This window comes from Myotis nattereri, assembly GCF_964212035.1.
Source record: "Myotis nattereri genome assembly, chromosome: 16".
NCBI lineage: Eukaryota > Metazoa > Chordata > Mammalia > Chiroptera > Vespertilionidae > Myotis > Myotis nattereri.
This window is the reverse complement of record NC_138091.1, coordinates 33,705,461-33,732,841: the sequence shown is the minus strand read 5'-3', so window position 1 is coordinate 33,732,841 and position 27,381 is coordinate 33,705,461. Positions and strand designations below refer to the sequence as shown.

General features: G+C 47.6%; 1 protein-coding gene across 1 annotated transcript in view; it reads right to left on the bottom strand.

The window, feature by feature from the left end:
- Positions 1-236: 236 nt before the first annotated feature.
- ACACA (acetyl-CoA carboxylase alpha) overlaps positions 237-27,381 on the bottom strand; it is a 220,053-nt gene continuing 192,908 nt past the window's right edge. The window contains 6 exon segments of the mRNA XM_081108776.1: positions 237-2,339; positions 3,543-3,679; positions 10,030-10,200; positions 10,821-10,975; positions 22,692-22,804; positions 24,985-25,162. Coding sequence (XP_080964902.1) covers positions 2,216-2,339; positions 3,543-3,679; positions 10,030-10,200; positions 10,821-10,975; positions 22,692-22,804; positions 24,985-25,162 — 878 coding nt within the window. The 3' untranslated portion in view covers positions 237-2,215.

Here is a 27,381-nt window from a genome sequence, read left to right as displayed (position 1 = left end):
TCTCTACCATTTTTTGCACAAGTTTAGGGTTTGGTGTCTGTTCTCGCTTCAACCGCATGGAATCAGAGAGAGGAACCGAGGCAGAGGGCTGAAGGCACACACTCATGGGTTTCCTGCCTCGAGGGTCTTTCGGCATGACGAGCGGGGCTCAGCCACCGGGGCGGGAGGCTCCCCTGCTCTGTGTGGAGCAAGATTGAGAGGCGGGGTATGGGCTGAAATGACAAACAGTGACTCTTCTACAAATTGGAGGTTTATTTCCACAAAATGTGAAAAGATTTGACTGAAGCTCCTTGCTCATCAGAGTGTGTCCATCGAACTTCGGATGAGACAAGTGAAGGCTGCTCTGTGAACGAGGTGGTGGGACATGAGGCAGTCTCAGTCCAGCACGTCCTGGTCCGTACTTGGCTACCCGCCTGCCTCAGCGACCTTGCTTGTGCAGGGGCTGTGGTATGTCAGTGGCTCACACTCTGTGGCTCTTCTGTCTTCTCCATATGAAAAATCCCTGTCCAGGGTAAGACCTAAAGTGAGGTGCTCTGGAGATGGAGCAGTAGGCATTACAGGGGTCTAGAGAGGAAATGGATTCGTTTAATGTGTCATAATTTGCAGAGGGGAGAGGCACATGAGAGTAACCCACTCTGCCTCTGAAGAAATGCCGGGCGAGCACAGGCGCGTGGAGAGCAGGCTTCCCCCCAGCTGTCGGTGCATATCACTTTATTTATTGCAGGAAAGTGGAGAGGAATAATATGGTCAGAGATGAAGTCAGTTCTTACTGGGTTAGCAGATACTAGCAACAGTGGATGCTGCCTCCTGGACTGAACGTTGTTTCCTACCTTTTCCCGCGCTTCTCTGGTAGTGCCGAACACTGTGCCTGTACCAGGGCAGCCTGGCCGAGGCCCCATGCTCCTGGGGGGGGAGGGAGGGTGGTGACAGACCCAGCCACACAGTTCCATCTGCATAAACTGTTCCCAAAGGAGGGCAAGTGGAGCTTTTTCTTGTGAACTACAGGGTTAAGGCTCAAATCTGGAGGCTGTATACAAGTATTCATATCAGTGCTTCTAAGACGTCTCAGCGATTTCCTCCTTGGTCACCAGTGACAAATGCAATTAGCTGCTCTGTAGGAACGGATGCTACACCAGCCTGATCACCTGCCACTCTTGCTTTAGGAATACCAACGGGGGAATCGGTAAGCTCTCTCCTTGAATAAACTGGTTGTTGACAAAAACAAGCGTTCTCCACCACCCGTGAGGGGCCCTTGCGCGTGGGGCCCCATGAGCCTGGAAGACAGCAGCACCAAGAGGGAGGCGTAGGTAATCTCAAGGTCATGTGGATTCTGGGGTCCTGGTGCCGAGAGCATAGGTGTCCGCAGGGGTCCTGTCAGCAGCGGTGGGGAGACCTGTTGCCCTGGAAATGGAGACAGCGACTCTGTAGGCACTACTAACCTCTGTGACTGCCATCGCTCCAGGCTTAACAGTGACAACCTCCCAAGTCCTAAAATGAGAGACTACTTCCCATGAGTGACAGAGGGCAGCCTTCCCCGCACTGGCCTGTCGGGCAGTGACCTGCAGGGAGTGGTAGGTCCCCATCTCTCCATTTGCTCTAAGAGAACTGACCTCGACGTTGAGGCCTCTAATCCACAACAGTGACTAGGTCTGTTTTCTTTCTCTGCTCTTTGGATCATGGTTTGCCTTCATCTTTGAGTTCCCATGGAGCTTGCCGATTTCATGTTCTATTTTCCTTCACAGACAGGACCTTGGTGTGATAGGCTGGAATGATTCCTCTCCAGTGCTAGTGTGTGCTGGGCTGAACGTGGGGGTAAAGAAATAACGGACGTGAGGCTTCTTCCTCGCCCCAGCCCTCCCCTGCTACCTGGGGTGCAGGCTCCCGGGGCTGGGGACAGGTGAGGGCTGAGACCAAGGGGCAGCCCTGCTTCTGTGTAGGAAGACCTCCTGGTACGTGTGTACCCTTCACTGCCTTCTTGGGTGTGTGCAGGGTAATAAATACTGAACGGGGCAGTGTGACGGGGGCTGGAGCATGGCTCTGTGACCCTGTGTCCCCGTGTGCCACACAGAACCTGAAACATTCGAGGGGAAGCAAAACGCCAGTTTGATTCCAGTGCTGGGTCTCCCGTGCCTTCTCGTTACAGTGGTTTCCGTAGTAAAAGGCAGCTCTAGTCTAGCCCTTTTCTCTGGAGGCAGGGCGAGGGCGGAAGCTCTCTCTACGTCGAAGGGGAGTCCATCGTGGACAGGATCCGGACGACTTCTGCTCGCTGAGTGGGTGAGATGTGCTGGGTCATGTGGACGATGGAGTCCATGGCGACCTCTGGATTGGCCTGGACCAAGCTGGAGAGGAAGATTTGGGAGGTGAAGAAGAGAGAGGCAGCAGCGTCTAGATCAGGGCAGTGACAAACCACCCGCAAACGAGCTAGCAGAGCTCACTGCTGACGCTCGTCAGCACCTGCCGTTTCCTACATGGAAAACGGTAAGGAAGCGCTTCAACAAACCAACACCAATGGGGCCTGGCCTGGAGTTAGCACGAAGGTCTGCCCACTGGCTAAATCTGGGACATAAAAGTAAGAACGAATTAAAAACTACTGAAAAATAGAAATCTATTCGTGTAACCAATAGTGAATATATAATGAATGAGGAGGAGAGAGGACTTCTGCTTGTAGCAGAATTGGAGTGGTGGCTGGGATTGAGGAGGTCCTGAGGGAGTTGGAAAGTTACTTTGAAACCTCACAGTAAAGACTGGATCAAGCAAGAAGCATCCACGGAGGCTAAATCCAGGTGAAATGTCTGATGAGTACAGGACGTTTGCATAGCCTTGAAGTGTCTCCCCACAGACTGCTCACTGGGTACCAGGGGAAAATCAGTGATAAAAAGTGGAGAAACTGAGTAACATCGTGACCAGATGGTCGAAATGAACACGAGGGGCAGATGGCATCATGCGGCTCCAGATGTGGGCCCCGTGAAGGCCACCTCCCCACATACGTGCTGTTCTGGCTGAGCACATACGATCTGAGTCTAATCAGGGAACAGCCGAGAACGAGCAGCTCTACGTATGGATTAGACAGGAGAGCAGGCACCCTCACCAGCGATACAGCCAATGGGGTAAAATGTAAACAGTGCATCTGGGCACAGATTTGTTCTTTGCACTGTTTTTAGTTTTAAACTTTTCTGTAAGTAAAATGCTTCCAAATAAAACACTTTAAAAGATGTTCCCGCAGTCTCTACCCTCTACCCCCTGCGATGGAGAAGCCTGCAGGAGGAGAGAGGCGGCGGCTCCCCAGGAGACTGGTGCCATCACTTTCTTCCCAGCACCGTTCACCCAGTCGGAGCACCTGCCTCCGGGCACAATGAACTAAGTCTGCAGCTAGCTGAGGAGGGACCGTGCTGGAGGGCTGTCTTATCTGTGGGTCACTAAAGCGGTCTCTGGCAGAGAGAGGCCACAAAGATTGTAGGCGTCACCATCTCCAGATTTGTTCTTAAATCTTTTATTCCAAGAGGTGAGCCCCACTTCTAGAGGAGCCCCCCACTGCGGCTCACCTGCGGATCTGCTTGAGGACATAGTCTCTGCTGATGTATTTGATGTTCTCCTCTATGACTGAGCGAACGCCGTCCTCCTCTGTCAGCTGTTTCTCCAGCCACTCAACCAGGTCCTTGTTGTTGTCCCAAATGTAGGCCTGTAAACAGATGAACCCGGTCAAACACCAGGGCCAGGCCGGACCCCCTAATTGTTCGATACTTGGAGAATGTATTCTCTGTTACTGTTGACATTGTAGAATAAGGAGACACCAGGCCTCGAGACAGGCGCTGTCCTCACCCTCCCCTTCCTTCTCTGGATACGGATGGAGATTGGGAGCATCCATGGGGTCCCTCTAGGGCAGTGATTCTCAACCTGTGGGTCGCGACCCCTTTGGGGGTCGAATGACCCTTTCACAGGGGTCGCCTAAATACATCCTGCATATCAGATATTTACATTACGATTCATAACAGTAGCAAAATTAGTTATGAAGTAGCAACGAAAATAATTTCATGGTTGGGGGTCACCACAACATGAGGAACTGTATTAAAGGGTCGCGGCGTTAGGAAGGTTGAGAACCACTGCTCTAGGGGCTTCAGTGCCCACATTCTGGCGCTGGCCTGTCACTCTAGGTCTCTACCGAGTCCATAAAGGCTGAGGAGACTAGTCAGAAGCCCAGTTTTTAGTAAAGTGCCGACTGAGTGGGAAAGGCTGGCTGTTTGGTGGTTGGAAATGACATGTGTCCTTTCTGAGGAACTGAGGCCCAGGAGCTGCTGCCTGGTTGTGGCGGTCTGGCACGGAGGAAGGACCTGCCGCACAGGGACAGGCACCAGGTCAAACCCCTTCTACTCTCGATGAGCATATTTCAAATGGTCAAGACGTCTGTAACCCTGAGACCCAACAAACCCTTCTTTTTTTTTCAAGATCATTTAGCTGAGTATTTCCTAGGTAGTTGACTACATAATAATTCAGGAGTGTGTTAGAAACCTAATAGCCTGCTCTTCTCCTCTCATTTTCTTTACAAATCATTTAGAAATCGTTTTGTTAATGGTTTCCGGAAAACCAAGTACCCCCATTAGGGCTCATTCATATTTATGTCATTTTGTTTGGGTAATTAAACACAAAGCTCGTCATTTAAAGGTGCGCTATCCTTCTCTGTTATCACTAACGAAGTCAAAGTCAGAATGACAATGAGTTTGGTGCTGTAATTTAATAGGTGGGTGCATTAGGGACTCAGGCTCAGGAAACTGGGGTCTACCACAGTTGTGCCTGCATCACACATTCAGGAGGCCACGTGCAGGGAGAACCAGCCCTGATTTCTAACTTCCTATTTTGTGCCTTTAAAAATAATGGTTTCTTTTCAGACTCACTACCCATCTCTAACTTAGCTGGCAAGTCAGATGTGACTGGTTATTTATTTTATGTCGTGTAATTGACTCCACATTTCCAACAATTCTTAGAATCCTTCACAGCTGAAGGCCTGGGAGCCCCAGGATCAGCAATGTGCCTTTTCTAGCTCTTTGCACATCTCTGTAATCACTGATAGAAAGATCAGGTCTCCTAGTCAGGGTGGTGTGGCCACGACGGTGCGACCTGAGCGAGTCTTCCCCCTCATCTTACACATGAGGAAACAGAGGCTGACACACCTTGGAGCCTAAGGGTAGGAAAGCATTTTATTTGGGAGGAAAGGAAGTGTTGACGTGTTCCCCAGACACAGTCCTAACTCCTGCACCCCTGAACTCTGACATCTCCATCGCTGGAAATTTATACTTTGCTCCGTGGCTCGAAGCCCTCACAACGTGCCCCCACTTATGGAGCTCTGGAGGTAGGAAAAACTAAAACAATGACGATTGCTTGGATTTCTGTATGGAAAAAACAACTAGGTTTAGCCAAGAACCCCAAAGCCTTTCATTTAGGAGAATATTTAATACTCTTATTAATCATTTTTAATCCGTTTGCTTTTAATTAAGAAACAGCATGATGCTTTCCTATCAACATATGCCAGGGAGCAGATTAATTGTGGCTTAAGATAATGCTCCTTGATTGGTGTAATGTATTAGCTAACGAGATGCCTGCTTCTAACGATGCTCAGACACCACACTGAAGAGCCAGCTACCCTCTTGAGAAAACCCCTCTGTCTTTCCCTCGTGCTGCCACAGAATGTGCTAGGTGTTTAAATTAAACAAAAACACATTCCTCGACAGGACAAGGGCAACACATCCCAAGTGTTAGAACTGTTGCTCTGAAGTCTCCCCTTTGCAAACGTCCTTCTATGAATGATCTGTTCACAGTAGAACAAGTGGATGACAGCCAACAGGCCAACCCTACTTAAGTTCAGCTCACGGGGCTGGTACACAAAGGCAGAAGGTCGCAGATCTGATTCAGCTGCACTTTTAGTAAGAATAAACAAACTTAAGCACCCATAGGTTTTCCCATCACAGACGTGGGAGGATGTTGTGAGCTAACTTCCTTCCCTGGGGAAAAGCAAGGGTCCCTCCTGCTGGGGCAGGGAGTCTAGAGTTGTCTGCCCTCTCAGAACAGTGTGCCCACCCTAGTCCCAGAAAAAAAAAAAAAGACATTGTCATTTCTCTCTGAAAATTATGAAAATGTGGCTCATTATTCCTAGTGTCCAGGTGTTGACTTTAAACAAGTGTGAAATGCTGGGCGGTTAACCTCACAACAGGGCTGACACTCATCCCAACCAGAACATTTTAAAACCAATAAAACATCGATTATTAAACATCCCTACAGTGGTCTTACAATAATGTTCAGTAGGCACTTTATCACTCTCTGCATCAGCAGATAAGTATCTCTAGCACTACTCAGCCTCACTAATTGTGTGTAGTAATTAGTCTATCTTACAAAATCTAAATGACCTGTTTGAAAAGTTTCATTTCTAACCTACTAATAGCTGTGAAGTCCTCTTTACTCAGTGGTACAGCAGGGCCAGGGAGCGACCCAGGCACAGCCTGATGGATGTGAGCCCTGATGACCATGCCCCACAGATAACTCACCCATGAACAGCCTGGAGACACCTCCAGCAATGTGATTTTTTCCGGAGGCTTTGGAGTACAACAGCCATGTAGGCTGGGGTCTCCTGAGGCCACTCCAGTCTCAGGTTCTGCCTCACCTCCTGCCTCCCTGGCCCTAAATCAGAAGTGTGATACACAGACCATGGGTAACTTGAGGTGAGGCCTTGGGGATGGGGGAAATCCAGAATAAGAGTGAATGGGTAGATATCTGGAGAGTAAGGAAGTACACTGGCATCTTGGGTTGTGGATAAGTTAGAGCAAGCCAAAACAAAGGTCAGTTACTGATAATCTACTATGTTCGTGAACCACCACCCTCCTGCCAAGATCATTAACACCTTAAGCGCCCAGTCAGTCACCGGTGACTGACACTATACTTTCTGTCCGGAAGACAAAACAGGCTGGACGCTTAAGGTGTTAAGTTGTACATCTTTAACTCTTAGTCTGTGTTACTTTATTTTCTTACCATCTAACAAGCTGTGCTGAGAGAGAAAGAAACAGGCATACATTGTCTACTGAATGCCAGTCATTGTGTTCCACACTTTACTTATGTTATTTAAGCCTCATGGAACCCTGTCTTACACATGAGGAAACAGAGGCTTAAACAATATGTCTGCACCAGTAAGTGGCAAAGCTGGGATCCAAAAAGTTTGAAATTCTAAACTCATGTTTTAGGACCCATTAGAATTGCTCCATGCAGAGTTCCAATCTCAATTTTCACTATTGGGCGGGGGGTGGGATCAGTCGGTTTGAAAACCCTCAGACTATGGATCTAAAATTGAGAGAGAAAGCGTGCCCAAGAAACAAACGTGTGCCCTGTTTGATTGAAACCTACCTTTCAGGGAGCTGCAGTGATGCTTCCCTTCTGCTGCAGGAAAACTATGAACCATACCCTATTTCCTATGACGGGACTGTCCCAGGGACTCAGACAGAATCCCGTAACTCACGGTAGCGGATTCCTCTAAGGCAGTGATTTTCAACTGGTGAGCCACAAGGATTTTTAAAACATGCAGTACCTGACTATTTAGTCAGGAGCACTGACCTCTTTTCCCTTAGATTGTAAAAAACAAATAACAACAGCCATCCTGTGTGAATGCCCTGCCCTGAACCATAAATATATAGGCCATATAATAGAGTTGCATCTTATTGGTCAATTCTTGGTACCAGAAATCCTTACATACAAGTTATAGGCACCTGATTTTTAAGAAGTCACTTTGGAGCAAAAAGAGGTAGGTAATTAGTATTTTTTTGGGGTGTGTCATGAGATGAAAAAGGTTGAAAATCACTGCTCTGGGGAAAACAAAAGAATTACATCATCCAGTTAGGTAGTATCACAGTGTCTTCAAATTTTTAGTCCCAGAATCTCCTTTTTTAGGATTAAGATTAAAAAAGCAAATTATCTAGGAAAAAAAGAACACAGCATGGCTAATAGAGGCCTACGACTAAATGTCTTTCCCGACCAGTAACCACAAGGATTGGAGTCACTTCTTGGTGCAAAGCTGGGGTCTAGACTCAGCCAGGCTGCACTTGAGAGCCACAGCACATAGGATCTAGGACTGTGTGAGGGACCAACAAAAAGTGACGGTGTTAAGCCATTCCCAAACACTGAGCGGATTGCATGTCAGCCCTTCAGAGGCAGCACACGGCCTTTGAACGTTGCTACACTTTCTTCTCTCAAGGGCGCTGCAGATTTTATCATCCACCCCACACTAAACTAGGTCCTGCTGAGCCTGCAGAATATAGAAGGAGGTTTCAAAGCCACCTCGCAGGATCACCGGCCTTCCTCTCTCTCCTTGGCTGTCCTGGGCTGAGGTGCAGAAGGATGCTGTTTGTAAACGGGGCCAGGGAAGCGGCCTCCTCCAGCCAGGAGTCTGTCCACACAGTCAATGTTCTCTCCATCATAAGAAGTGGAAATGACCTCTTCCTCCAGACGCAGTCCCCTGGGAGCAGGACGCTAAGGAGCAATGGAGGACCTCTCCACTCACTTCACGCTCGGAGGAAAGCTATTCCTTCCCCTCATCCCTGTGCCTACTGAGGCCGCACACGTCCATTAGTGACTAATGTGGTAGGAAGGCGGGACGGGCCTCTCCTGGCCACACGCACACACTCCATTTACCTAGCCAGCCACTCTTAACTGGAGAACAACCTCTTATTTTACACTTGCATGACTTTCAATGCCAACTTCCACTAGAAGCTGCCAGTAGCCACTGACAAAATTGTCTCACTCAATTATGATGCCACAGACTGACCTTAACCTGAACCAAATGTCACATGAGGCTGCACTCCCCTGCTGCACATCTGAAATATTTATCCAGAAAAGCTTTTCAGTCGTAAAAACATGGGTAGACTTAACACAAAGGTGCATCTTAGAAGGACCCTGATTCAGTGCCTTTTACCCTGACGCAAACCTAGGAGCCCCTTCCTGAGAACATGCAACGGAGGCCACTGCCCTCAGGACTCCCACCCAGTAGTCACACAGGCTTCTGATCGCTTAGCTCTCAGCAAAAGGTATTTTCAGCACCTACTACCAATATTCTGACAAAATGTTTACATGATGTATGTGACTTACTTTTAATCCATATACTAATAAAGGTTAAATTCTTGTACTTAGAAATAGAAGGTCTAACTTTTCCTTCATGTCTTCCTGTGGCTCTCTGTGCAGCCCGGAATTCCAGGGGCAGACGCACCCCATCTCAGCAGTCACTGCTCCAAGGCACGTGCCCTCTGTGAAGTCACCCCAAGAACACCCCGGACTCATAGCTTACACTTTGAAATCAGATCTCTGGTGGCCACAGCACCAACCACCTCAATCACCATCACCTCTTCAGCGTCTTGCTCCTGCTTTCTTCAATTCCACCCTCCACACAGCCTGAGCAGTCTTCCTACAACCAAGTCAGACGATGTCTCTGCTGCTTAAAATACCTCAGTGCTTCTCCCAGGGCCAAGTTCAAACCCCTCAACATGGCCCCACATGATCCCAATCTCTGAGCCACCTTGAAATACTTGCAATGCATGACACTCTTGTTTCTGCCTGGAATGTTCCTCCTGCATCCCCAAATCCAACCTTTTCCTCTGGTTCCTCTCTACATTGTTCTCAGGTCTCTGCTACATCCCTTCTAGAAGGCTCCCCAGACCCCCCTCTTGCTCCCCACAGAGTGGACTGGTGTCGTGCTCCGTGCTGTGCTGGGTTTGCTACGTTTAACCTCAGTCTCACTGTGGTATGTGGCCTCCTGACTCCCCTGTCTCTCCCATAGGTGGAGAGGAACATCTGCCTCTTTAACTGCCATGTCCCCAAGGCCTAATGCACCATCTGGTATTTAGTACATATTCAGAAAGGGTTGCTGAGTGATATAGTGTGAGCTGCAAAAAATGCCCTACGACTTCTCCTGCCCTTAGAGGCCTGGGTTCTGAGGTGACAAGTCCTGCATCATCAGGTGAGGTGGGAGCATAGCATGAGGCTACTCCGAGGGTGCCCACCTACCTTCACTGTTCCTTCCACTTCCACAAACCAGCGCCTCAACATGGCCTGGACCTGGCCGTCAGTCAGCTCAGGGTTGGCGTTGTGGATTTTCTTCTTGACTAGGTCCTCCAGCAGGAGGCGCCTCAGCCGCCAGTAGAAGAAGGTGCGGGATGTTTTCCAATCCAGGATGTCCTGTAACAGACAAGAATAACCCCAGTCACCCCTGTCCAGAGGGAACTCCAGGCACAAAAACCCACTTGCCAGCAGGCCGCTCAGAGACTTGAGAGCCAGCTGTGAGCCCCCTGCTCCGCAGATGTGTCCCAGTTCAGGATGTAGCCCCCTGCACCCACCACTCTGCTGACCACAGCACCGTGCACAGCCATGGGTCTGGCTAACGCGTAATCCCACTCTTGGCTGCGATGTTTCGGGGAAGGGGCTCTGAATTCCCAGATAACCAGAGTGAGGAACTGGGTTTGAGCAGATGGCTCCAACAACTTGCACACAAATCAAGTCTGTTAGCTGCTGCCGGAACCAGGACACTGTGGTAATTTGCAGCCTGAGCACCACCCGGGCAGCTCTCCCGCGTGACTCAGTTTCCCACCAGTAGAATGGAGCTTGCCTCCTGAGCAGTCCAGGAGGCAACCTAAATCATGAATTGTTTTAGGATGAGAGTGGATATAGGCAAAGGGAGAAGTCTCTCCAAAAAATGGAAAATGGTTTGACCCACACACACTGTTTTAATCTGCCCCCAACGGCTCCTGCTTGTGAGCCTTCAGATCTGACAAGTCAGAAGCGGCAACGACTATACTTACGTTAATAACACCCTTCTCCTGCATCCGGCCCGGTGTGTCATGCAAGTCAGCAAACTGCACGGCTACCTGGTGGTAAATGGGAACCAGGAATTCCTCCCGCTCCTTCAGCTTGTTCTCCAGCTCCTTCCGCTCAGCTGCACTGAGCTCAGGGGTGCCTGCAATTAAAGTAACCTGCCCGTCACACACTGAGGTGACCAGAACCTCTGTCCAGGAGCAGCCAGTCATGGGAAGCTCAAAACTGCCCCTCCCTCTGTGACCCGCTCCCCGTTGTCGTCGCCACCTCGGTAGAGCAGGGCTCCCGGAGACGCCACGGGGAGCACACACGTCCTCCTTTCCCTGTGGAGGTCACAACTGTGGAAGCAGCCGCGAGAGTCCCTGTCCCTAGCCTCCCCCGAGCAGGGGCAAACCACCACCTGGAGGCCGGAGTGTCTCAGCCTCTCACCGACTGACAGCCAGGTCCCTCCTTTCCTGGCGAAGGACCCCATGCCCATGCCCATGCCCTGGGACCTGCTGGACTCTCAGAACATAGAACATGGGACAGCACCCCCTGTGCTTCTGGAACAAACCACAGCTCTTCTCTCCTCACACCAGCACCCACCCAACTCAATAAGGACCCAAATGGCTTTTAAGTCACAGGCTGCTTTCCTCCACAGCTTCTCATCTCAGGTTTGGATGCTCTTAACCTGAAATTTATAGAATCCAACCTGGTGAGAGCCGGGTCTGTGTGTCTCATGCCAGCTCAGTGGGTTTGCCAGCCCTCTGGCTCCTGCCTGGGCTGCTATGGACAGAGCCAACCCCTGACCACAGTGACAAAGACACTCTAGTTCCTGGGCTAAAAGAGAAGGAAGAGGGGAAAGAAAAAGGCAGCCCACAAAGCCTATTTGGATCAGAGCTTCTAAAGCACACGGACCCTCAACTGGACAGACAGGAGAGTTTGCAATTCCTTCTCCGTCACCGTGTCCCAGTCGAGGTGCTGCTGCTGTACTTTTATTCCTAATTGCTCTCAGAATGAACTGGCCATCAATACGGAAATGGTGGTTGCCTGCCTAGTAAGAAGGAATAAGTCTGGCTGAAGGAGCTCTAGGTGATCGTCCCTGGTGTTGAGGACAACCCGAAGGGCTTTGTCACTAAAGCTGACAAGTAAATACATGGCCACAGGTGACGGGACGCAGAAGAATAAGGTCTTTTTCAAGCATGTCTGTCAGGGAACAGGCCTGGCTGTTTATGCCACTATGAATCATATGCCATAAACAGCCTTGGGCTGCTGAGTGAGCTGTAAGTATTATATACAAACACATGTTAATAGAACAGGGATGTAACTATAGTACCTAGTTCCACTTTTTTATGAGGTTTTTGGATGCCCAACTCTACTTAAAAAAACCCACACACCATCACTACTTTAAAACGGTAAAGCACAGAGCTGGAGGCCATCTCTTCTTGGGCTCCCACACAGAGGACAATCACAGACTAGTCACTCTGGTCCCTGACACCTCAGCAGCCTTCTTTCCAAACCAGGGACACAGCTTGATGGCGCTGGGCCCCATGCAGTGGGATGAGATGAAGGCCCATTCATTCTAACTGGATCTGCCTGGAGAACGGATGGGTAGAGGCCGGCTACAAGCTTCTGCGAGGAGACTGCCTCAGTTATTACACCCTGACAGGGAAGCAAACATTTTTCCTCCTCCAGTAAAGGAACCACGACTTCTTGGAAAAACAGCTGATCCCAGGGATGGGGCAGGGAAAATATAAGATGAGCCTGGAACACATTGTCACAAAGAACAGGAAGCACTGATAAAATGACTGGGACATGTTAAAAGGACATGAGGGTGCTCCCATTGGCCAAATCAGGGACAATTCGAGTAGCAAATTTATAAAAAAAAAAGATAAAATGTTTATTATCAGACAGATCATTTATGGAATCAAATAAGAGCCCCTGAGTCCATCCTGATGGAAATGGTCAAATGGGAGCGAAGGGAAAGCTCTCCCTTCCAGCAGACTAATAACGAACAGACACAGAGAAGTGATGGGGTTAGGTCACCATTTTACAACCACCACAGTAACTGATTTTGCCAAGAAAGATCAATGGATATGAAAACCAGCAGGTGAAAGTTGGATGAGGAATAGTCTCAAGTATCTCCTTACAAATTACTTACTCATTACAATGGGGAGAATTTTACAGTGGGTTTAGCCCAGGGAACAGAACCTTAAACGTGATCAAAGCTACCATGGGCAAGAACAGCCTCCCGAGAGGTGGCTGGAGAAGGACATAAAACTACTTCTGCAATATTCCTGCCCAAAACGCACTCTGTCTCTCACCATGGGGAAATATGAGACCAGCCCAAACTGAGGAACAGGCTACAGAAACATGGCCTGTATTTTTCAAAAAGAGTCCAGATCAAGGAAAGGCCAAAGAATTATTCCAGATTAAAGTAGACTAAAAATACTTGACAACAAACTGGCAAAACTTGAATAGGAATGATCGGTTAGACAGTGGTGTTGTGTCATTGTTATAGTTCCTGATTTTGCTAAATATGTCATGGTTATGGGAGGGAAAGTCTGTGTTTTTAGAAAGACACACTAAAGATTTACAGATAAAGGAGCGTGATGTCTACAGATCATTCTCCAATGGCTCAAAGAGTGTGTGTGTATATGTGTATAGAGAGTGAGTGAGCACATGCCTATGAGCATGCAGAAATAAATGAAGCAAATTGGGCAAGATGTGAATAGGTGAATCTGAGAACAAGGCATCAGAAGTCCTGTTTACTACTTTATGACTAACTCTTCTGTAAAATTATATCAAATGAAAAGTAAAAAAAAAAAAAAAAAAAAAAAAAAAGCCCAACTAAAAAAAAAATGTTCCTGGCTGCCCAATGCATACAATCAATAATCAAAGCTAATAGTTACAGGGTACGAGGCACTATTCTAAGTGCTTTATATCTATTACCTACACCAGCGGTTCTCAACCTGTGGGTCGCGACCCCTTTGGGGGTTGAACGACCCTTTCACAGGGGTCGCCTAAGACCATCAGAAAACACATATATAATTACATATTGTTTTTGTGATTAATCACTATGCTTTAATTATGTTCAATTTGTAACAATGAAAATACATCCTGCATATCAGATATTTACATGACGATTCATAACAGTAGCAAAATTACAGTTATGAAGTAGCAACGAAAATAATTTTATGGTTGGGGGTCACCACAACATGAGGAACTGTATGAAAGGGTCGCGGCATTAGGAAGGTTGAGAACCACTGCCTTATACCGTCCTGACAGCAGCCTCAGGTTGTCATTCTTATCCTCACCGTACAGGTGAGGAAACAGGTGCTGAGAACGGATGGACCTTCCCAAGGCCACATGGCCAGGAGAGGGCACAACGAGGGCTCCGGGCAGCACGGCCCCGTAGCTTCTGGACACTGTGCGATGCTGTCTCTGCGGCTTACTTGGGGCAGAGGAGACACGTGCTTCAGTGGCAGGGTCCCTTTGATTTCAGAAAAGGCTAAATGCTGACAGCAGACTCCTGGCTGGTGTTGCTGAAGTTCCATTCCACAACTGAGACCAAGACGATGTCTCCAGTAAGCCCTGTTCTATAAGTCAGGCTGCAGATTTAAGGGTAGCTCCTCCTGTAATTGTGAAAAGCAGAACTAACACAAAAGCTCTGCTGGGGGTGGGAGAGGGGTGGCAGGATCATGGGTATGACTGAATAGAAAGTTTCAGACCTACAGCATCCTCCTGGGTAACCAACCAACATTGCGCTGATAAGCACATCTATGTATATGTGCACCATATATAACACATACCATTTACTGAGCACTGACTATGTGCCAGGCACTGCACTCAATGCTTTCAGGAGCACATAGCTCATAAGTCACCCGCACAATGCAGACTTAGGTCTGGTCAGCTGTTACCACCACTGCCAGGCTGAATACCTAATATTACAGAGCATTTTCCACGTTGCTTCACAGCCATCATTTCTAATCCTTATAAAACCCCAACCTTATAAAAAGGGTGTCCACTTTACAAATGAGAAAACCAAGGTTCTGAAAAGTGACTTGCCCAGTGGCATCCAGCTCTTAAGCCACAAAGTCAGGATGTACCTTGGGGCTGGTGTCCCTGAGGCCTGGGTTCCTCCACATTAAATGGAACTGAAGACCATCAAGCAGGTGTCCTGGCAGTGATTGCCATTGAGGGGAATCGGCTGGAGAGGTTGGTTCATTGGGTTAGAGAGGGGTCAGGAGCCCAGCTCAGCACTGGGCGCAGAGGGGGCTCACTTATGAGCTTGGGAGCAGAGCATTCTGAAAACAAGGCCTTGGCTTTACCAAGGTAGAGGGACAGAGAAGGCTGGCTCCTGGACTAACAAAGTTCGTGTCCACCCAATCAAGCTGTTCTAGAGCTTTGAAATAATACCAAAATAGCCCTAGCTCATTTGGCTCAGTGGATAGAGCATCAGGGAACATGCCTGGGTTGCAGGCTCGATCCCCAGGAAGGGGCATGCAGGAGGCAGCCGATGAATGATTCTCTCTCATTGATGTTTCTATCTCTCTCTCCCTTCCTCTCTGAAATTAATAAAAATATATTTTAAAGGAAGGAAGAAAGAAAGCCAAAATAAATACCTGTAACATTCCGCCCCCGGAGACTAGGAAAATCAGAGAGCATCCCCCAAAGGCTGCCTTGCTTGGCCCTTCAGCAATGCCTCTGATCACAGTTCGGGACCTATCTCAAAAAAGCATCAAAGCAAAGGAAAGACAGAGGTAGAGAATGCATGTATTTTAAATGCACGTGAGAAAGCCGAGGATGTGTGTGCTTTGTTTTAAGGGGGAGATAAAAAGTCTTCTAAAATTTTTTTTCTAAAACTAAAATGCCGCTCTGAGCCAGACAGACCCTGTGCAGCACGCCAAGAGCCTCCTCGCCTTGTACAGCAAAGCAGCCAGCCCCGGTAATGATTTAGGGGAGATTAACAAATATGTCAATGTCTATTTTCTGCTTAATTTAAAAGCGGCGTCTATAAAGATTTTTGACTTCTGAACCCTGTTCTCCTGAAAGAAAGAAGGTAAGAATGAGGAGGGGGATAAAGAGTGATTATCCTATCATTGATCGTTTGTCAGGAGCATTTCTTATTCACTGGACTATTGTAAAAAGCTAAGCTCTCGATCAATCCTGTAAGCTCCCTGCACAATTAAATATCTTGGAATGGTTTTCTTTCTTTTCTAGCCAGATTGCAGGGCCTCGGGGTTTTTAGGAAAGCAAGTCAGGGTGTGTGTGTTTAAGAATATGCTACCGAGAGGAAAATCATTCTTTTCTAGAGCCCTACTTTTGGAAAAGGCTGAAATGAGAGAAGAGAGGTTGCTCCATCAAACTTCCTTCCCAAATAAAAAGTCCCCATGAAATCCTAAAAATCCAACTTTATAATAAAAAATTTTAATGTAAAGAGTTAAATACAGAAGTCTGATCAAATGAGACGAGCTAACAGTTCTGAGATGTTACTATGTGCTGGTACTGTTCCACCTCATTTAATCCTCGTAACAACCCTAGAAGATCACACTATCTGACAGATGAGGAAACTGAGGTGCAAAACGAAGTCACTTGCTCTGCACCCAGTGCTGACCTGGGCTCTAACTCCTCCCACAGCTCGGAAACGGTGGGGCTGGGGTTTGGGCTTAGGTAGCCTGCTTCAAAGCCTGTACTCTTTACAGGAAACAAGTTAAATGGACCCATGAGTGTTCGTCGAGGAGCAGCCTGTCAGGTGTCCCGAGGCCAACATAATGAAAAGCCACATCTCAAAAAGCTCCTGAGGAGAGAGCAGATTTCTGCAGCAGGTGGTGTTCTTTACCACGGGATCCCGACGGAGGAAGGTGGAGGCCAGCCTCACCTATGGATGAGCAGGCCACAGCCTACGGAGGAGGATTCGGAAAGGGGTGAGATCTTCAACGCTTACAATAAAAATCAGGCGTAGGCTAAAAACATCTCTGCTCAAAGGCACTAGATAACCTTGTAGAAATCTCTTTCCCTTTCTGAGCTCAGTTTCTCATTTATGTAACAATACTAATCTGGCAAATAAGAAAAATGTTTTGCAAAACAATGTGATATTAAAGTGTTTTTAAAATTATTTTTTAGTTATACTAAGAAGCCTATGTAAATTATAACCCAATTTTAATTTTTATGGGCCTTTCTTCCCTCTAAGAAAGCCATTCACTTTGATTGGTTAAATACTTACAAAGCTAAGAAAAGAATTAGACCACCCTCCCTACTAAGCCCCAGAAGATCTCAGCTATAGGAACACACCTCAGCCTTAAGACTGAAAAATCAGCATAAAAAAGACTGGAGACTTATTAAGATTCAGAAGCATAAATGTAAGTCGCTGTTTAAAAGATCTATGTATTCATATTTCCTATGTGGAGAGAAATTTTTCTATAAAGATAGTAAGACCAATGGGGGGAAACCCTGCAAAACTATTTCTGTATCCATAACAGGTGTGCCTTTCCTCACACAAAAGCATTCTTGAGAAACTTTGTAAATCAGATCCCGTGTTAAATGCCTTCAGGGAGCTATTTAGGAGGAACCCTGCAGTGAATCCTTTGGTAAAGCAAATAATCCTTTTGTAATGGGAATAATTTCTCCCAATGTATCTAGTTTTTTTTAAAAAAAATCCCATTTTCATAGATCTGCTTTTCTTCAAAGGGGGCCATACCTATCTAAACACAACTTCATTTGCATATTGATTTTAACAGCAATCCTCTCAGGGGACGTTTAACCCTAAGTTTCCTGGCAATGGTGTAGTGCTCTGCTGCTCATATTTTTAAAAAGTCATTAGAGTAAACCCAGAGATTTCCAAATAGGAATAAAAATTAGATGACTCCCCCTGCAGCCCTGCACTTCCAAGCAAACACCCCACACAAAAGAATCAGGAAGCAGCACAGAATTCTCTGAACTCTCGGGGCAATATCCTGGGAGTCTTTCCTCTGTGCTTCCTCCAAGTAGCTCTCCCTGAGTTGGGCAGGTGCAGGAACAGGGATCTGGGTCAATGGGGCAAGTGGGGACAGACATGTCCTGGTGACAGCCTCCAGGCAGGCAGGAGCTTGGGTCAGTCTCAGGAAATGCCTGCAGGTCCTCTGGCTGGACAGAATTGTGAATCGCTTCTTCCTGGGAAGAGGCAAGCCCGCGTACTTTTATAAATACAACCAGGTTAATGGTTCAGACCAAACGACCTCTTCCCTTCTCCTTCCGGAAAATACTGTCACTGTTGCACTAAACTGCATCAGACCAAGGAGCTTCTGAGTCAGTGGGATGGGGTAGGCTTTAAGCTGCTGCTCATTTCAAGGCGGAGGCTCCATCCTGTGCCTGCCGAGCACAGAGCCTGTGGTTAGATGGCCATGGTTAGTGAGGACGCTCCATGTACGATGGTGAGAGGGCCAGAGGCTACTTCCCAGACGTGGGTAGTGGAACTTCATTCTTTCCTAGCGTCCTTTCCAATAAGGGTGATGCTTTCTGCCTCAAACAAGCAAACTTTGGCGCTCTTCAGTTGCAACATCTTGAAGATGGACACAAAGATGTGAAAACACACACAGCTCAGATACGTGATCATCTCAGCCAGAGAAGCAGCTCGGCGCCCAGGAATGTCCGTTCCCGTCATCCTGGCTGCTAGCTTGGGAGGAAGGCATCCTGGAGATTTCTGCAGACAGTAGCCTCACTGCAGCCACGACATTCCACCTGCACCTGGGGGGCCCCCCCGGACCAGGGGTGCCGGGTGCGAGGAGGCCAGTGCTGCCTCTGCCTGTTGTCGGACAGGCACTCCCAGGGCGTGCTCCGTGTGGGCACAGCCAAGGTGCCGCATGGCAGGCTGCCCGGCTGTCTCGGGACGGGGCCGCCACGGAGATGTGTCTAGAGCACAATGAAGTTCCACTCATCGGCTCCTCTGCTCTTTGTAGAGGAGCCGATTGTACTGAGGGAGCGGGGCAGCGGAGAAAGCACAGTGGCGTCACACTTGAGCGGGACAGTTCTCTGTGTCTAAACTGATTTGTCATCTCCCTCTGAACACCAGAGGAGGGGAGGACCGCGGTGAGGACCTCAGGTCATGCTGGCACTCGGAGGCCAGGCTAGGAAGGCCATCCTGCTCTGCAGCCAGGCTCCCTGCTCCTGTCTCTGTGAGGAGATACAATGTCACAGAGACACAAAGAGGCCTTGAAGGGGGGGGGGGGCGGGGGGGGGGTCTCTATCACCAGGGGAGGAATTTAATTCCCTAAGGCAACCAGAATGGTAGGATGCTCATCTTCCCCACGCCTCTAACCAAGCCCCAATGCCGAGAATGCAGGGGCAGAACTGGTCCAGCAATGAAAGGCTCCGGCATTGGGCTTACATCACATTTCTCTCTGGGGAAATTCTCTCCTTCACCTCTACCAGGAATCAATGTGTGTACGGTTTCCATACTGTTATAATCTCAGACTGCAAACTAGTAATCCACCACCTTCCTACCTAAACTAAGCATGTAACATGACAAAAGGTCACTTTTAAAAAGTAAAAATTCTGAGAGATGAAGTTAACTGTTCAGAAATTAAACATTACTCATTACTTACAGAATAATAGTACTTATGTTTTTGAGCACAATCGGTGGTGCATTGGTTTGTCTAGGTCAGGGGTGGGGAACGTCCGGCCCACAGGCAGGATAAGGTCCATGAAATCATTTGGTCTGGCCCTGCCAAGTCTTTAGGGGTGAGCTAGTTAAATGTCTGACCAAGGATAGCAGGTGATGTTTAAGTCGATAACTTTGCATGGCCTGTGAATGATGCTATAAATGCCCACATGGCCTTGGCAGAAACGGCCCGCTCTCGGTGCTCTGACAGCATGCTCCCTAGTGCGGAGGCCGATTTGGGAGGAGATTGGGACATGAGATAATACCCACTCCTGCAGGCTTTCTCCGAAACCTGGTTCTCAGTGGAATTGGCTTTTGATCACAGAGGGAAAGAATTCTTGTTTAATTTTGATCAGGCTCAGTCTTCACCTGAGGTAGAATCTGAGGAAATCCTAAGAAAAGTAGAACATAGGGAACCAGAATTTCACTCTGGGCTCCAACGCACATTTATTTTGTATTTGAATGATTCATTTAACTCTTCTTTTTTGCCTCAATCTCCCAATCTGGAAAATGAGGTCACTTTCACCCCCTTTGTGAAAAAGCAGTCTGGCAGTCTCTGGTTCTAGGCACTGAGAAAGGAGCCAAAAGCCAATGTGAGCCCCAAAGGAATTGGGTCCTGGCCTGTCCTGTGACATCCCTGCGGATCTGTGTGTCACAGATGCACCGGGGTGGGTCTGGGCTCCCGGAAAGACTGCCAACGCCGGAGAGACAAGGTCACTTCTGTCTCTTTCTTACTTCCTTTCCTATACCACTTGCAAAAGTGGACCTCAGCCACAGAGCGTGCCCAATACCAAACATGGCCCATCTGCTTCTTCTAACGATTCTTCTAACGATTAAGATGGATAGGAAATTATGCCAATCTCCAGGTTTGAAAAATGCCTCACAGCGTTCGACTTGGTCCTCACATGTGCTCTGTGGGGGTCCTGTCCCCCCTTTCCAGATGAAGAAGCTGACGTTCAGAGAAGTTAAACAATTTACCTTCAGGCAACATAACCAAGAGGTGTACCTAGCTGCTTTTATTCCACACCCACTGCTCATGCTCCCAAGCAGCCTTGGGCCAGAGCCTGCTTCACATTTAGCAGACTAAGGATTCTTTCTCTAGTGCCATTTTGGTCAAGGTTAAATAAATATGGTTTTCTTCAATGCGGACAGTAAATTGATAATGAGATGATTTGTAACAAGTGATTAAACGGCCATCACTTGGGAATCTCCTCCCTCTCGCCCTCCTATGTTTCAGAAGTGGAAAGGTGCTGGGTGAAGGTGGGAGCGATGTCACTTCCCTTGGAGAGGAAGAAGCCTCAGCCCTCCCCCTCGCCACCCAGGCATTCCGCTAACAGATGTCCGAGAGGATCCCTCTTCCTACCACCCAGTTACTCCGAAGGGATGATAACAGCTATTGGGGGGTTAAAAAGAGGCAGTGAACCCCCAGTTAATGAGCAGGAATTCAGCAGGCAGTGTAAGATAAATGGAGCTCTCTCTGCTTCTGCTAGAGTCAGCATGAACTGCGGCCCTGCGGCTTGTTTGTGGCAAATGGAGTGCACGAAATATCAAAGGGCAGTGATCCAGAAGAAGACCGACTTTGACAAATTTTAAATTGGCCAGAAAGAAAACCAGCAAAAAAGAAAAAAAAAAGAGAGAAAATTATGCAATTTGCTGTGTCCTGCAATTGTGGCATTGCTGCTTTTGTACAGAATTAGTGGTACAAACAGCAGCAACGATCGCTGGATGCTGGGAGCAATTATGCGCCATCTAAGTGAGATGCTTATCGGTGGCTGAAGCTTTTAGCGCTTTCTCTGTGTGCAGTTGTGAGGAACTTGCTCTTGAGCTGCAGTTACTTTAATTAAAGTGTATGGGTTGGTCAGAAGTAATTATCCTGTTGGAGAAGAAAGAGGGAAAACACCCACCTCAGTAACTCTGGGTGGCAATAGATTTTAGAGACAACTTTGCCAATTTCTTGTTGTATGTGTGCATTTCCCATAAAAGGCCCAGGCTGCTGTGGGTTAGTTATTGGTGGCTGTTGCCTAATGGCAAACAATGGGACACAAACAGTGATTATTGTCACTGTGTAGGGCAAGCGACCTGGCTCAAGGCTGCAAACCCCAGGATGTGCAAACTATAGACTGGAAGCAAACACTCAGAAATTTCTGCGTCTCTAAGATGGTGAGGATATAGAGAGTCCACAAATGGCACTTCATTAATTAAATTACTATTTGGAACATAAATGAGCTAGCATCTCTCGTTTTTACACTTTCCATTCACTGCATTTCACTACATTTTAAAGACAATCTCTCTGCTTCTCTGAAAACAAAACAAACCAACAAACAAAAGAAGCTCAAGCAATTATCTTTACTAACACAGCAAGGGGCTCAATGGGAGACCTGGGCAGAAAATAAGTGTTTTAAAAGAATCTGAAACTCATTCAGACTCTGAACTCAACACAGGGCTCCCACGGTGTAGTTCCGTGTGCAAATTGCAAGTGCCTTCCAAAAGTTCCACAAACAAATGAGCAACAGAGCCCTGGCTGGAGGCATGAAGTGCAAACGCTCCCAGGGCTACTGCTGCCACAGCCTCTGCTTGGAAGCAAGGGGTGCACACTCTTTATTTCCATTTCTCTAGCTCAGAATGGCCCCAGAACACCACCTGGAATGCATATAAGCATAACCAATGGACATAAGACACTGGGGGGTAGGGGAGGCCAGGGGATTGTCAAGGGTGGGGGGAAAAAAAGGACACATATGTAATACCCTTTGTAATACTTTAAGCAATAAAACAATAAAAAAAAAAAAAGAAGAAGAAGAAGAACTCCACCTGGATAGGTTTCCAGCTTTGCTATCCCATGACACTGACTCTCACATTCCTCAGAAACGAGGCAAGTTTGCCCAGAGACAAGCGGAAGCAGGACATTTAAGGCTAGCATATTCTCTGACTGATTAGCCTGCCCAATAGCAGCTTCTAGCTAATCATCCTTTACAATGATATCCACAAGCCTAGGAAGATGGGCTATTTGAACTATAAGGATCAGAAGAAAAATCGGGTGACTTTTGCTTTTTTAGGGCCCACTTTCCCTCCTATTACACACACTATTTTATTCTACCAGGGTTCTTACCATATAGAGGACAGTAAATAAAGATTATCATGAATTTGATCAAATGCTTCAGTGCCTCCTCCCTTGGCCTAGAATGCACTCATTACAAATCAGTTGAATGGCTCATTGATTTGCCAGGAGCACAAGCAGACATACCCAATCGCTCAGCCAAGTGGATGTAGACGGGGTCCAACCGACGCATAGTTTTCACCAGATCCTTTTTGCGGAATTTGATTTCTACAGTCCCTTCTGGCTCCAGAACTGATGCCCTAGATCAAACAGAAAGAAAGAAAACATAACAAAACAGAAATAGAGGCCCTTTAAAGGAGGAGACAACAGAATGAGGCCAGTTACAATTTGTGGACCAGGAAATAGCTTCATTATGGTTTTGCCCACCCATGGTTCACAGACGTAATCCCAGGGAGAGAAGCAGACACCAGAGAAGTATCGCAGTGAGGTATGAGAAAGGCCTGGCAAAAGGCAATTAAAGCATTCTCATTACCACACCAGTCTACTTCCACCCCAAAGGGAGAAGAATACGGATTCCACCACCTACAGCTGATAAGGGTAATAGGAGCCCCATTATTTTCCGCTGGCAGGGGAACAACCTCCAGCCCTTAGGCCGTGCAATGAGAGGTTGATGCCGATAGTCCTACACACAGCTGCCAGTCTGCTGGCAGCACGAGACCAGGTCAAGCAGTAGAAAAATGTTCTGCTTACTAAAGTGAAAGATCTCAGGTTACATCTAACGATGTATGACCGGGAACTTACCTAAACACCTTTCTTTTTTCTAAACTTTTACATTGAAAAAAAAAATTACTGCTCATGGTTACTGTGTGCATGGCACCGTTCTAAGAGCTGACATAGAAATGTTCAGAACAACCCTGTGCCGTCTACATCCACTGTGATGTCAGGCATTATTGTCCCCCATCCTACAGATACGGAAGTGAAGGTACAGCAAGTGAAGAGACTTGTACAAGTCTAACAAGAGCAGAGGTGTATTTAAAACCAGTCTTGCCGAAACCGGTTTGGCTCAGTGGATGGAGCGTCGGCCTGCGGACTGAAAGGTCCCAGGTTCGATTCCGGTCTGGGTTGCAGGCACATCCCCAGTAGGAGATGTGCAGGAGGCGGCTGATCGATGTTTCTCTCCCATCGATGTTTCTGACTCTCTATCTCTCTCCCTTCCTCTCTGTAAAAAATCAATAAAAATATATTAAAAACAAACAAACAAAACAAAACAAAACAAAAAAAAACACTCTTGTTCCAAAATCTGCACGGGAATTGTCTTTGATTTGATATCAGATCAGGGGCTAGGTTAGCACTTAAAAATAATAAATTCCTAAGCACAGAACTTAAGCCTAATAATTTGACAATAAAACTACTGGGTTTTCCCAAGCAGGTTTTGAAGTAGGAGGCTGACATGTTTGGGAAAAGAGGGACACAGGTGTTTTAATAAAATGACTGGATATAGGAAATGGCATGGAAGATGTCAAGGAAATATGTGAAATTTACCTACTTTGGAAAGGGCTGAAAACAGATTATGAAAGGAAGCTGGACTGGATCTCTTTTACTTAAGGATGTTCAGGTATCACCTTCCAACAAAAACCTGGGATTTTCTCTTGAAGTTCTTTGGGTGCTGCAAACACTGTTTTCCAGGCCTCCTGTAATGCCAGAGTAAGACACTGGACTCTGAGGGCAAAGCTCTGGTTTAGAATCACGGGATGTGGGTGCCGTGCTGGACCTCAGAGACCACCCAGCCTGTTCCACAGACGAGGAGAAGCAGCCGGGGAGAGGGAGGACTGCTCCCAGTTCCCCACTAGCCAGCGGCAGAGCTGGGTTAATAAGGCCCGAGAACCTCACACTAACAATTCAGTTCTTCCCCTCCAACTTGCCTTATCCTTCTGCAACATAGCGGAAGGAGAGAGTGAGTAGGCATATCTGGACATCCAATAGGAAGAGAGATTCTCTGAGGCTGGGGGTTCCTAGAATAGAAGGCTTTGTGGTAAAAGACTCTGGAGTGGTAGCCCTGACCAGTTTGGCTCAGTGGCTAGAGCGTTGGCCTGTGGACTGAAGAGTCCCAGGTTCGATTCCGGTCAAGGGCATGTACCTTGGTTGCGGGCACATCCCCAGTAGGGGGTGTCCGGGAGGCAGCTGATGGATGTTTCTCTCTCATGGATATTTCTAACTATCCCTCTCCCTTCCTCTCTGTAAAAAAAATCAATAAAATATATTAAAAAAAAAAAAGAATCTGGAGTGGGGTGTCACACCGAGAGAACCTGCCTGCAGCCTCGTTCTGTCTCCAGCCAGCTGACACCATTTGGAAAGTTCTTTTTTTTTTTTTTGGCCCCGAAGTCCTCTGGGAAAGCACAGATGCAAATCAAGTTCTCAGGAGGAAACCAGCAGTCAGAGGACCCCTAGAGGCAGTGGATGGAAATAGGAAGGAGGCTACCTGCTTTCCCGGTCAGCATACATCTCCATGTGCCGGGGGTTGATGGTGGGGTCAATCACGACCCAGGAGCCGCCCCGAAGCTCAGCATGGGGAGGGATGTAGACCATCACAGGCTGAGAGCACTCCCGTAAGCCGTCCACAATGTAAGCACCAAATTTCAGCACTTGGTCATACATATCTATGGAGAATGAGACAAATTAGAAATTAAGAAACACTGATCACATCATTGCACATATAAAAAATAATATTTAAAAGGCACACTGTGCCTCCATGAGGTAGCCGCTGACAGACCTGAGGGCTGTCCTGTTTGGCCCTCTTGAAGACCAGGGAGATTGGTAGCTCCCCCTATATTCAACAGCACAGAGAAGGGCATGGTCTTTCACAAGAATCAGTGTGCATATCCATTTCATACGCTCCCTGAATTTCTGTACCAGGTCTCACCACATTAATTCACACTTGCTCTACAAACATTAAGTATTTTTCATGTCAATATGTGATCTTTCTCCCTACATTTTCTGAAAGAACTATTCAAGCTCTTCTCAATTCTTCTCATGATACTTAACATATGATAAGCTCTTACTATGTGCAACTAATGGAAAAGGAGCCTTCAAAACCTGCATCTTTTATCTCTGTGTCCAGAGTCCTGTCCAGTGCCTGGAACACAGTGCTCACCATGTGTCTGCTGAATGGATGAGCATCTACACACTGCAAAGAATGCAGTGAGAAAGAAAAACTAATTCTTTAAAGGTTGTATTATCAGGGTTTCAGTGAGAGGAAAAAATGTAAATGCATGTGTATTTATTGGAAATGTCTCAGATACATAAAAAGAGGAGCCACCTTTTCGTTTTGGTAACGAGTACACTTTGTAATGTCCCCAAGGCCAAGAGCAGCCTGAAGAAAAGACCCCTGGTACATAAATAAAGTGAGTCCTTGGAAAGTAGGATCGGTTATTTATTTCCCAATAATTTATGAACTTCTTCCCAATTCCTAGTTCACTGCAGTCTAAACACTGCTAAAGCTTGAGGTTTATGATTCCAGATGTTTAATGAGTACTTCCGTGGAACCACAATGGATCCTTTTTAAACACCAAATAACAGGTTCAACGGAGTTCAAACTTTTCTATCAAGGAGAGGATCTCAATTTGGAATAAATCAATTCTGGAAATCCAAAGCAAAGAAGCATTTTTCAGGAAGTTAAGAGTGAACCAAATAGAAATTGCTTTCATTGTAGTAACTGGCAAATTAAACTGCCACCTTCTCCCAAATAAAAATGGCTCTATGCACAAACCCTCCATGAGCAGAGTTCATTGCAAGGCACATGCCTTCTCCACTGCCCCAACCTGACTGGTCTGTGAAGACTTCAAATTCCAAAACTCCAGGGAGAAACTAAGATGGCGGCATAGATAAACACCGGGAAATAGTCGCCCCACACAACAATTGAAAATTAGCCCAAAGGACGGAGCAAACATCGTCCAAAACAACAGGAAGGCTGGCTGAGTGTAATTTCTACAACTAGAAGAAAAGAAAAGCACGCTGAGAGCCAGAGGAGCTGCGGAGGCTGAGTGCAGAGGTACGGCGGCGGCTGGCGCACGCGGAAAGGGGGTGGCACCTGAGGACGCGGCTGTCTTTTTGAATCACAAGCTCCCGACTGCTCTGATCTCCGGTTCTGGGAAGTCTCTGGGGACTTAGGACACATACGGGGAGAGGCTGCTCTCTCAGGCGGCAGCGGGCGAACTTGAGTGCGGCTTTCCCTCAGAGGTGCTTGCAGCCGTTACCAGGACACTGAGACGCGCGACTCCGGGCGCAGAGAATCAGCCATTGCTTCTTTCTACGCCCTTTGACTCCCTGAGACCACGCCCCACCCGGGCTGCGGCAGAGGCTTTTGCATGTGAATGCCCCAGAACTTTGCAACCTGATAATTACCTAACTGCAGCCAGGCCAGCCAGACCCGGAACTTCCAAAAGAAGGCCCAAGGCCCCGCAGCGGCTTGCATTGCTTCACAGCTGAGCCTCTTCGTGGTTCCTGCTGTGTGGCCTCAGGCAGGGGCTGAATTAGCACCTCCTTAGATCCAGGAGCCACTGTACCCAGTGGTCAGAGGGGGTCCATTCTCCCACTTCAGACACAGCTGCTTCCCACAGCCAATTGGCCTGGAGGTCAATTCCTCCCAGTGATCCTACAACAACCGAGGCACCAAGAGTGCACCAAGAGTGTCCACCCCAGGTAACTGGGGAGGCTGAGCCACTGGGCCCTACAGGACACCTGGCGCGCAGGCCACTCTATCAACACAGGGAAGCAGCCAAAATGCGGAGACAAAGAAACAGGTCACAATTGGCAGAAACGGAGGAGGCCAGACGACTGGATATAGAGTTCAAGGCCACGTTTATAAGGTTTGTCAAGA